This window comes from Scardinius erythrophthalmus (genome assembly GCF_964197995.2).
Source record: "Scardinius erythrophthalmus genome assembly, chromosome: 22".
Lineage (NCBI taxonomy): Eukaryota > Metazoa > Chordata > Actinopteri > Cypriniformes > Leuciscidae > Scardinius > Scardinius erythrophthalmus.
Window position 1 is genome coordinate 34,647,150 of NC_138242.1, and position 12,500 is coordinate 34,659,649.

The 12,500-nt window shown below is 44.1% G+C and overlaps 1 protein-coding gene across 2 annotated transcripts in view; it reads left to right on the plus strand.

The window, feature by feature from the left end:
- Positions 1 to 12,500, plus strand: part of snx16 (sorting nexin 16) — a 21,903-nt gene that overhangs the window by 4,261 nt on the left and 5,142 nt on the right. For both annotated transcript variants that reach the window (XM_081353176.1, XM_081353177.1), the window contains 3 exons: positions 11,438 to 11,524; positions 12,054 to 12,202; positions 12,282 to 12,351. In XM_081353176.1, the coding sequence (XP_081209302.1) occupies positions 11,438 to 11,524; positions 12,054 to 12,202; positions 12,282 to 12,351 (306 nt within the window). The remainder of the gene's footprint in view (positions 1 to 11,437; positions 11,525 to 12,053; positions 12,203 to 12,281; positions 12,352 to 12,500) is intronic.

Genomic DNA, 12,500 nt, shown 5'->3' on the forward strand with positions numbered 1-12,500 from the left:
GTGTGTGTGTGTGTGTGTGTGTGTGTGTGTGTGTGTGTGAGAGAGTGTGTGGCCTCAGACCTGTGTGTGTGTGTGTGTGTGTGTGTGTGTGTGTGTGTGTGTGTGTGTGTGAGTGTGTGTGTGAGTGTGTGGCCTCAGACCTGTGTGTGTGTGTGTGTGTGTGTGTGTGAGTGTGTGTGTGTGTGTGTGAGTGTGTGTGTGTGTGTGTGTGAGTGTGTGTGAGTGTGTGGCCTCAGACCTGTGTGTGTGTGTGTGTGCGTGTGTGTGAGTGTGTGTGTGTGTGTGTGTGAGTGTGTGTGAGTGTGTGTGTGTGTGTGTGTGAGTGTGTGTGAGTGTGTGTGTGAGTGTGTGTGAGTGTGTGTGTGTGTGTGTGTGAGTGTGTGTGAGTGTGTGGCCTCAGACCTGTGTGTGTGTGTGAGTGTGTGGCCTCAGAACTGTGTGTGTGTGTGTGAGTGTGTGGCCTCAGACCTGTGTGTGTGTGTGTGTGTGTGTGTGTGAGTGTGTGGCCTCAGACCTGTGTGTGTGTGTGTGTGTGTGTGTGTGTGTGTGTGTGTGTGTGAGAGAGTGTGTGGCCTCAGACCTGTGTGTGTGTGTGTGTGTGTGTGTGTGTGTGTGTGTGTGTGTGTGTGTGAGTGTGTGTGTGAGTGTGTGGCCTCAGACCTGTGTGTGTGTGTGTGTGTGTGTGTGTGAGAGAGTGTGTGGCCTCAGACCTGTGTGTGTGTGTGTGTGTGTGTGTGTGTGTGTGAGTGTGTGTGTGAGTGTGTGGCCTCAGACCTGTGTGTGTGTGTGTGTGTGTGTGTGTGTGTGAGTGTGTGGCCTCAGACCTGTGTGTGTGTGTGTGAGTGTGTGGCCTCAGACCTGTGTGTGTGTGTAAGTGTGTGGCCTCAGACCTGTGTGTGTGTGTGTGTGTGTGTGTGTGTGTGTGTGTGGCCTCAGACCTGTGTGTGTGTGTGTGTGAGTGTGTGGCCTCAGACCTGTGTGTGTGTGTGTGTGTGTGTGTGTGTGTGTGTGTGTGAGTGTGTGGCCTCAGACCTGTGTGTGTGTGTGAGTGTGTGGCCTCAGACCTGTGTGTGTGTGTGTGTGTCAAGTCAAGTCAAGTCAACTTTATTTATATAGCGCTTTTCACAACACAGATTGTATCAAAGCAGCTTCACAGTATTAAATAAAATAGTACATCAGTGTTTGTTTGTAGTGGAAAACGTCCACGTTTGGTAATGCTGATCAATAGTATTGTTGATTGATTAATTAAATTAAGTATCCCCAAATATCCCCAATTGAGCAAGCCAAAGGCGACAGTGGCAAGGAACCGAAAAACTCCATCAGGTGACCTAATGGAGAAAAAAAAACCTTGGGAGAACCCGGGCTCAGTCGGGGGCCAGTTCTCCTCTGGCGTTTATGAACTAGAGACCAGATTTAACTGTAAGATTAAAAATATTATATAAATGCCTGGCTGAAGAGATGCGTCTTTAATCTAGTTTTAAACTGGGAGAGCGAGTCTGAGCAACGAACAGTATCAGGAAGGCTATTCCAGAGTTTTGGTGCTAAATGTGAAAATGCTCTCCCTCCTTTGGTGGATCTGGATATCCTAGGTATGACCAAAAGCCTCGAATTTAGTGATCTTAAAGAGCGCGATGGATTATAGGGCGATAGAAGATCCGTTAAATAAACTGGAGCTAAGCCGTTTAGGGCTTTATAAGTCAGTAGCAATACCTTGTAATTAATACGGAACTTTATAGGTAACCAATGCATGATAAAATTGGTGTTATATGGTCAAACTTTCTTGATCTAGTAAGAACTCTAGCGGCGGCATTTTGGACTAACTGTAGCTTGTTTATTGAGGATGCAGGACAACCAGCTAATAAAGCATTACAGTAATCTAGTCTCTAGGTCATGAATGCATGAACTAACTTTTCTGCATCAGAAACTGATAGCATATTACGTAACTTAGCAATGTTTCTAAGGTGGAAAAAGGCTGTTCTTGTAACATATGAAATATGATTTTCAAAAGACAGGTTGCAATCTAGTATAACACCCAGGTCTTTTACTGTAGATGATAAAGTAACAGGACATCCTACTATGTTAAAGTTGTATTGTGAGAGGTTTTGTGGGCGGTTTTTTGAACCGATAAGTAGTACCTCTGTCTTGTCTGGATTTAATAAAAGAAAATTGCGCGTCATCCAATCTTTTATATCTTTAACACACTCTGTCAATTTGGATAATTTAGCGTTTTCATCCGGCCGTGATGAAATATATATTTGAGTGTCATCAGCATAACAATGGAAACTAATTCCATGTTTCCTTATAATATTTCCAAGTGGCAGCATGTATATTGAGAATAATAGAGGGCCTAACACAGATCCTTGCGGCACTCCATAGTTTACTGGAGCTATGATCGATTTTTCTCCATTTAAATAGACAAAATGGTAGCGGTCAGATAGGTATGATCTGAACCAGCCTAATGCTTGTCCTTGAACACCAGTATAATTTTGTAGTCGATCTAACCCTATTGTATGATCTATAGTATCGAACGCAGCACTAAGATCAAGTAAAACTAGTATTGAGATACAGCCTTGGTCAGAAGCTAAGAGTAAATCATTTGTGATTTTAACGAGCGCAGTTTCAGTGCTATGGTGCGGCCTGAAACCAGACTGAAACTTTTCATAGATGTCATTTTCTTGTAAGAAAGAGCCCAGTTGAGCGGACACAACTTTTTCTAGTATTTTAGATATAAAAGGAAGATTTGAAATGGGTCTATAATTTGCTAGGTTATTTGGGTCTAATTGTGGTTTCTTAATGAGTGGTTTTATAACTGCCAATTTAAATGTTCTTGGAACATGGCCTAAAGATAAAGATGAGTTAATAATATTGAGGAGAGGCTCTTCCACTATAGGTAACACTTCTTTCAGTAGTTTAGTTGGTATAGGATCTAATAAACATGTTGTTGTTTTAGATGAAGTGATAAGTTTATTTAACTGTATTTGTTCTATAGTTGTAAAGCACTGTAATTGTTCTTGCGGGGTGATAATCGAGGCTGAGTTATAAGGCGCGATTGAGGATTGAACGTTTACAATTGTGGTTCTGATGTTTTCTATTTTCTCAGTGAAAAAATTCATGAAATCATTACTACTAAACTGTAACGGAATATTCTGTTCAGGTGACGCTTGTTTATTTGTTAGTCTAGCCACGGTGTTAAATAAAAACCTAGGATTGTTTTGGTTATTTTCTATTAGTTTGCGGAGGTGCTCAGCCCTGGCTACTTTTAGTGCCTTTTTATAACGTGACATACTGTCTTTCCAAGCGATTCTAAAAACCTCTAAATTAGTTTGTTTCCATTTACGCTCTAAATTACGGGTTTCTCTCTTTAGAACATGCGTAGTATTGTTGTACCATGGTGCTTTAATTTTCTCTCTGACCTTTTTTAGTCTAATAGGTGCAACAATATCCAATTTTCCAGAGAGAATGGTGCTCATAGTGCTGGTTAGTTCCTCTAGTTCATCTGTTTGTTTGGGTTCACTGAGCAGCTGAGACTAGCCTGGGTGCCAGCCCGAACCCCGCCCACAATATTTTTTGGTCGGGAAGTTCGGTCTGGACTCGATCCATTGAGGAGTAATTATGCTCGGCTCCTAGAAGGCCGAGCCAATCAAATTGCAAGGGCGGGCTTTAATCGATGATGGACAGATGGTCTGCGGTTACGTAATCACTCACGTCACCAAAGAGCGCTTGATTTGAATTAGTTTACAACAAAGATGACTGCAGCTGGAGAATTGAGATTTCACGAGTTCACATTTACAAATAAGTCAGATAGAATAAATGCGTAGGCTATATGAGATGTCACGAGTTCACACAAATAAGTAAGATAGAATAAATGCGTATATGACGTTCTGTCCGAGGAGAGGGCTGTGGGCTCGGTAGCCATACTCCCCCCGTGTTCCTGGTTGTGAGAGAACAAGACAAGAGTGAGGATTCGGGGTGGTGGAGGGATGCTGAAAAACTGTCAAGGAGTGTTAGGTAAGTTGACAGAGTGGATATGCTTCCTCGGTAACGTTAGACATGGTATTGTTTGATGACAAGTTGATATTGGATTGATTATTTGTACGTGCTCCTCCCGAACTTTGTTTATGAAACATCATGTGTAGATTCCGGCATCGCGTCTGTTATAGAAGATATCGACAGCGCATTCATTTTAAAAGAGGAACAGAGAGCCGCGCCCGCGACATTTTGTTGGTTGAAAATATGAATGAAGGACATGCGTCATTTACTCCGTTGCTCTGATTGGTTGTAGGTCTATCCAATTGAGTGCAGAGGTTTTTTTTTTTCCTAGTTCGGTTGAGACACGCCCCATAATCAAATCTCTATGGAGCGGTATCAGACTCACATTCTGACTAGAATATGAGTATGACGAAGTCAGGCTAAGCTGAGACAGATCAGATAAGCTATTTGAAAAATTATCTATGGTGGATGGAAGGATTGTTCTGCCTAATCGATAACGCGGCGCAGCATGATATATTACAGGAGTACGTAATATGCAAGTTACCATGTAATGGTCAGTTACATCATCACTTTGTGGAATGATATCTATATCGGTTGGATCGGTTCCATGTGATATAATTAAATCGAGTGTATGATTAAAACGATGAGTTGGTCCGGTAACGTTTTGCTTGACCCCAAAGGAGTTTAATAAATCTATAAACGCAGCCCCAACGCATCATTTTGATTATCTACGTGTATGTTAAAATCTCCAACAATTAATGCTTTATCGACATTGACCAATAGGTCTGAGAGAAAATCTGCAAATTCTTTTAGGAAATCAGCGTAAGGCCCAGGCGGTTTATATACGGTAGCCAAGGCTAGAGATAATAGGGATGTTTTCCTTTCATCTAAGAGCGTAACATTTAGTACAAGTACTTCAAATGAAATAAACTTATAACCCGTTTTCTGAGTAACATTGAGAATATCTCTATAGATTGTTGCAACACCGCCGCCACGACCAATCAGACGGGGCTCGTGCTTATAGGAGTATCCTGATGGAGTAGACTCATTTAGACCGAAATAATCATTTGGTTTAAGCCAGGTTTCAGTAAGGCAAAGTACATCTATGCTATTATCTGTGACTATTTCATTTACAATAACTGCCTTAGGTGTGAGTGATCTAATGTTTAAAAGACCTAGCTTTAGAAATTCTTTTTGTTTACTAATAGCTACATTTTCTGTTTTAATAACAATTAGATTTTTCCTAGATCCTGCAGTAGATTTATTATTTGATCTCACTAAACGAGGAATAGACACAATTTCTATGCAATGTTCTACACTAGTATTTATATCAGTTAAATTGGTGCAGCAGAGACTGTAATTTGGACTTTTGGTTACTAGTCAAAAGGTATTTAACATTTTGGAGATGTTATCTGACAGAAGATCTGATCCGAATCTGCTTGGGTGTAAGCCATCAGCGCGGAAAAGCCTAGGACGCTCCCAAAACAGATTCCAATTATTTACAAAGAACAGTTTCTGCTCATTGCACCATGACTTTAACCATTCATTTAGCGCGAATAACCTACTAAACTTTTCATGTCCTAGACGGTACATGGGAAGCGGTCCTGACACAATGATCGTTATATCAGGCGATGTGCTGCGTGCCGTATCGATCAGATTCCTGAAGTCTTTCTTCAGAACTTCCGTCTGGCGCAGCCTGATGTCGTTCACTCCCGCGTGCAAGACCACAGTTCCGACGCGCTCGTCACTGTTCAGAATCTCGGGAACGCGAGCGGCGATTTCAGAAACACGAGCACCAGGAAAGCAGTGACTGCACCTTACTTTTACCTAACGTAGCGTGTATGTGCCGAACGATGGAATCACCGATGATCACAGCATCGCGTTCTGTTTCGCGAAGAGGGGAGAAGCGGTTTTGTGTGGATATCTCGAAAACCGGGAGGGTCGGAGAGGGTCTTGGTCTAGACCTGACTCGTGTCTTCCACTGCGGAAATATCCAGGCTTCGTGGTGGCGTGTTGGAGCGGGAGTGAACGAGACCATGGCTGATCGCGACCTCGGCGCTCGGGACCGATGTTGAGTAACGCACGGAGTAGACGAGGTCGGAGTCAGCGGGTTAGTAACGTTAATCTCTGATTTGTGAGCATCGGCGCGTGATGTTTCAAGAGCTAAACGCCGGTCTCTCAGCTCGGCTTGTCTCACTAAAAGGTCGTGGATCTGTTTCTCAACAGCTTCCAGCTCAGACTGTACCGCGTGCAGCTCAAATGTGTCCTCACCTGCACCAAAAGGTAGACTACTTACATCTGATATATTCGCCATTTTAACAGATGGACAGTAAGTTAGCAACTACGCTACCAGTGATGCTAACAATATTAATACTAATTTATGACTGAAGTCTTAGATATAATCCGTCTTTTTAGTGGTACGGGTGTAGAGTAGACGCACGATAGGTGAAAAATGTTTGTAAGTGAGTGTTGAGAAGACGCGTTCAGCCGTGATCCCCGGGAGTAACCTATAAGAGTATCCAGCGTAGAATCACTAACAGGCTTGAGACACGTCTGCTCAACAGTCCGCGTTGTAACTATGAGGTTTGAGCAGTAGTGCTTCTCAGTGAGGAAAAGTGGAAAATGTTCGTTGTAAGTAAGTTTAAAGAGTAAAATCAAGAATTATAAATCAAATCGATGGAGCTCCAAAGACAACAACACGTTCAGACGCGACGCATGCGCATTTGACAACAGGAAGTGAGCATCTGTGTGTGTGTGTGAGTGAGTGTGGCCTCAGACCTGTGTGTGTGTGTGTGTGTGTGTGTGTGTGTGTGTGTGTGTGTGAGAGTGTGTGGCCTCAGACCTGTGTGTGTGTGTGTGTGTGTGTGTGTGTGTGTGTGTGTGTGTGTGTGAGTGAGTGTGTGGCCTCAGACCTGTGTGTGTGTGTGTGTGTGGGTGTGTGTGTGTGTGTGTGTGTGAGTAAGTGAGTGTGTGGCCTCAGACCTGTGTGTGTGTGTGTGTGTGTGTGTGTGTGTGAGTGAGTGAGTGAGTGTGTGGCCTCAGACCTGTGTGTGTGTGTGTGTGTGTGTGTGTGTGTGTGAGTGTGTGGCCTCAGACCTGTGTGTGTGTGTGTGTGTGTGTGTGTGTGTGTGTGTGTGTGTGTGTGTGAGTGTGTGGCCTCAGACCTGTGTGTGTGTGTGTGTGTGGCCTCAGACCTGTGTGTGTGTGTGTGTGTGGCCTCAGACCTGTGTGTGTGTGTGTGTGTGTGGCCTCAGACCTCAGGGCTCGTACGGGTGCGTGAAGGCCGTGAAGATTCTTGAATGTGTTTTCAAGGTTTGAAAAGTGCTTAAATTTTGGATAAAATGCTTGAAATTGTAACTGTATTTCTTTCACAACTAATACCGATCTGACTGAATAGTTTGTTTATTAAAATGGAGAAATAAAATGTAGCCCTTCAGAAACAGAGCGATTAGCGCTACGCTGGACAGAGCAAAAGTAGGCGGAGTTTTCATTTTGATTTCCGCGCTTGTTTGGATGCCCTGTTCCTCTTGTTTGTTCCTCCTATTGATCAGGCAGGGCGGGAGCACTGTCAGAGTCTTCTGGGTAAACTGGAATCACAGGGTATTGTTGCACTGTCTCAGATTGTGTTCAGACCTCGTCTATATCAAGAGTGTGTCCCTAACCCTAACTCTATATCAAGAGTGTGTCCCTGACCCTATATCACGATTGTGTCCCTGACCCTATATCACGATTGTGTCCCTGACCCTATATCAAGAGTGTGTCCCTGACCCTATATCACGATTGTGTCCCTGACCCTATATCAAGAGTGTGTCCCTGACCCTATATCACGATTGTGTCCCTGACCCTATATCACGATTGTGTCCCTGACCCTATATCACGATTGTGTCCCTGACCCTATATCACGATTGTGTCCCTGACCCTATATCAAGAGTATGTCCCTGACCCTATATCACGATTGTGTCCCTGACCCTATATCAAGAGTGTGTCCCTGACCCTATATCAAGAGTATGTCCCTAACCCTATATCACGATTGTGTCCCTAACCCTATATCAAGAGTGTGTCCCTGACCCTATATCACGATTGTGTCCCTGACCCTATATCACGATTGTGTCCCTGACCCTATATCACGATTGTGTCCCTGACCCTATATCACGATTGTGTCCCTGACCCTATATCACGATTGTGTCCCTGACCCTATATCAAGAGTATGTCCCTAACCCTATATCACGATTGTGTCCCTAACCCTATATCAAGAGTGTGTCCCTAACTCTATATCACGAGTGTGTCCCTGACCCTATATCACGATTGTGTCCCTGACCCTATATCACGATTGTGTCCCTGACCCTATATCACGATTGTGTCCCTGACCCTATATCAAGAGTATGTCCCTAACCCTATATCACGATTGTGTCCCTAACCCTATATCAAGAGTGTGTCCCTAACTCTATATCACGATTGTGTCCCTAACTCTATATCACGATTGTGTCCCTGACCCTATATCACGATTGTGTCCCTAACCCTATATCACGATTGTGTCCCTAACTCTATATCACGATTGTGTCCCTGACCCTATATCAAGAGTGTGTCCCTGACCCTATATCAAGAGTGTGTCCCTAACCCTATATCAAGAGTGTGTCCCTAACCCTATATCAAGAGTATGTCCCTAACTCTATATCAAGAGTGTGTCCCTAACCCTATATCAAGAGTGTGTCCCTAACCCTAACTCTATATCAAGAGTGTGTCCCTGACCCTATATCAAGAGTGTGTCCCTAACCCTATATCACGATTGTGTCCCTAACCCTATATCAAGAGTGTGTCCCTAACCCTATATCAAGAGTATGTCCCTAACTCTATATCAAGAGTGTGTCCCTAACCCTATATCAAGAGTGTGTCCCTAACCCTAACTCTATATCAAGAGTGTGTCCCTGACCCTATATCAAGAGTATGTCCCTAACCCTAACTCTATATCAAGAGTGTGTCCCTAACCCTAACCCTATATCAAGAGTATGTCCCTAACTCTATATCAAGAGTGTGTCCCTAACCCTAACTCTATATCAAGAGTGTGTCCCTGACCCTATATCAAGAGTGTGTCCCTAACCCTATATCACGATTGTGTCCCTAACCCTATATCAAGAGTGTGTCCCTAACCCTATATCAAGAGTATGTCCCTAACCCTATATCAAGAGTGTGTCCCTAACCCTATATCAAGAGTGTGTCCCTAACCCTATATCAAGAGTATGTCCCTAACTCTATATCAAGAGTGTGTCCCTAACCCTAACTCTATATCAAGAGTGTGTCCCTAACCCTAACCCTATATCAAGAGTATGTCCCTAACTCTATATCAAGAGTGTGTCCCTAACCCTAACTCTATATCAAGAGTGTGTCCCTAACCCTATATCAAGAGTGTGTCCCTAACCCTATATCAAGAGTGTGTCCCTAACCCTATATCAAGAGTGTGTCCCTAACCCTATATCAAGAGTATGTCCCTAACTCTATATCAAGAGTGTGTCCCTAACCCTAACTCTATATCAAGAGTGTGTCCCTAACCCTAACCCTATATCAAGAGTATGTCCCTAACTCTATATCAAGAGTGTGTCCCTAACCCTAACTCTATATCAAGAGTGTGTCCCTAACCCTATATCAAGAGTGTGTCCCTAACCCTATATCAAGAGTATGTCCCTAACTCTATATCAAGAGTGTGTCCCTAACCCTAACTCTATATCAAGAGTGTGTCCCTAACCCTATATCAAGAGTGTGTCCCTAACCCTATATCAAGAGTGTGTCCCTAACCCTATATCAAGAGTGTGTCCCTAACCCTATATCAAGAGTATGTCCCTAACTCTATATCAAGAGTGTGTCCCTAACCCTAACTCTATATCAAGAGTGTGTCCCTAACCCTAACCCTATATCAAGAGTATGTCCCTAACTCTATATCAAGAGTGTGTCCCTAACCCTAACTCTATATCAAGAGTGTGTCCCTAACCCTATATCAAGAGTGTGTCCCTAACCCTATATCAAGAGTGTGTCCCTAACCCTATATCAAGAGTGTGTCCCTAACCCTATATCAAGAGTGTGTCCCTAACCCTATATCAAGAGTGTGTCCCTAACCCTAACTCTATATCACGATTGTGTCCCTAACCCTATATCAAGAGTGTGTCCCTAACCCTATATCAAGAGTGTGTCCCTAACCCTATATCAAGAGTATGTCCCTAACTCTATATCAAGAGTGTGTCCCTAACCCTATATCAAGAGTGTGTCCCTAACCCTATATCAAGAGTGTGTCGCTAACCCTATATCAAGAGTGTGTCCCTAACCCTATATCAAGAGTGTGTCGCTAACCCTATATCAAGAGTGTGTCGCTAACCCTAACCAAGGCCTGTAAATATTTCTGCTCTAACCCTGTCTTCCAGCCCTTGAAATTACCGTATTTTCCGCACTATAAGGCGCACTTAAAAGCCTTTAATTCTTTCAAAAAACGACAGTGCGCCTTATAATCCGGAGCGCCTTATATATGGATCTGGCGCCTTATATTAATATCTGTAAAACAACCGCTGACTTAACCCTTGTTTATACTTTCGCCTGGCACCGGAGCGCGAGCCTCCGCTGACTGCGCGCACACCTCCCCAAACAGACGAGGCATTTATACTTGACGCAACTGTTCTGTTTTAGACTGAACACCAGACCATACAACTGATTTAGACGCGCAAACTGGGTGCCGGTGTGATGAGATGTACTAAAGATGTACAATGACGTCATTTTTTCCGCGCGCGCGCCTCCGCATCCGAAGATGCACGACTTTGAGCCGAATCTGCCCGAGCAGACGGATATTTGTTTTTTTATTACCTTCGCGCTCATGCGGACGCGTCGAGTATAAACAAGGTTTTATAGCTCAGCCACTTGTTTTTTCATAATTTTTTGCAAGTGGTAGATCTTGGTTTACATTTGGACTTTGGATGTGATCTTAGGCTTGAAAAGGTTGGTGACCACTGCATAACGCAAACCCAGTCAAACGTTTGACTGCAGTATCTTCTATTCTATGCGCCTTATAATCCGGTGCGCCCTATATATGAAAACAGTTCTAAAATAGGCCATTCATTGAAGGTGCGCCTTATAATCCGGAGCGCCTTATAGTGCGGAAAATACGGTACTTCAGTTTTACAGCCTGAAAATCACATTATCTGGGAAGCAATATTTGGACATTAATATAATGAGAAGGGTTATTTATAGGCATTATCTACTTAGTGATACATTATGAAAAATAAAACTTAAATATCTAATCCTTCTGCGATTACGAAACAATTTTGGCTGTTTATAGCATTAACTCTTTTAAATGTGCCATTAAAATGGTTTATTTTAAAACTCATTGGTTCATTGACATGATGTAGCAAAGCCTTGTTTACTGAAGTCACGTGACTCTGGCAGATCGCTGTTTGTGAATGTGCTGCAGGTCTATAAGGTTCTGGTGAGGAAGACTCTGGATGAGAGCTGGGTCGTGTTCAGACGCTACACCGACTTCTCCAGACTCAACGACAAGGTCAGTGAGATTATAAAGGTTATACAGTGATGACGTTCCTCTAAAGCTCTGACCCGTTCCTCTGAAGCTCTGACCCGTTCCTCTGAAGCTCTGACCCGTTCCTCTAAAGCTCTGACCCGTTCCTCTAAAGCTCTGACCCGTTCCTCTAAAGCTCTGACCCGTTCCTCTGAAGCTCTGACCCGTTCCTCTAAAGCTCTGACCCGTTCCTCTGAAGCTCTGACCCGTTCCTCTGAAGCTCTGACCCGTTCCTCTAAAGCTCTGACCCGTTCCTCTAAAGCTCTGACCCGTTCCTCTAAAGCTCTGACCCGTTCCTCTGAAGCTCTGACCCGTTCCTCTGAAGCTCTGACCCGTTCCTCTGAAGCTCTGACCCGTTCCTCTAAAGCTCTGACCCGTTCCTCTAAAGCTCTGACCCGTTCCTCTGAAGCTCTGACCCGTTCCTCTAAAGCTCTGACCCGTTCCTCTGAAGCTCTGACCCGTTCCTCTAAAGCTCTGACCCGTTCCTCTAAAGCTCTGACCCGTTCCTCTCCAGCTGAAGGAGATGTTCCCGGGGTTCAGACTCGCTCTGCCGCCCAAACGCTGGTTCAAAGACAACTACGAGACGGAGTTCTTGGAGGACCGTCAGCTGGGCCTGCAGGCCTTTCTCCAGAACCTGGTGGCCCATAAAGACATCGCCCACTGGTGAGCGCTCGCACACACACATACAGCTGCACGTGTGACTGAAGTGTGTGTGTGTGTGACGGACTCCACTGTTCCTCAGTGTGGCGGTTCGGGAGTTCTTGTGTCTGGATGAACCGCCCGGCCCGTTCGACAGTCTGGAGGAGAGTCGGGTGAGTCCGCTTTCTTCTGCAGCTTCACAGTAATAACGGGACGATAATGATTCAGTTCTGCTGGAAAGCATCTAAAAAAGTCAGTGAGTGTGAAATATGATGTCCATTGCACACACACTCACAGGCTCGTGGAACAGGCTGGCGTCAGA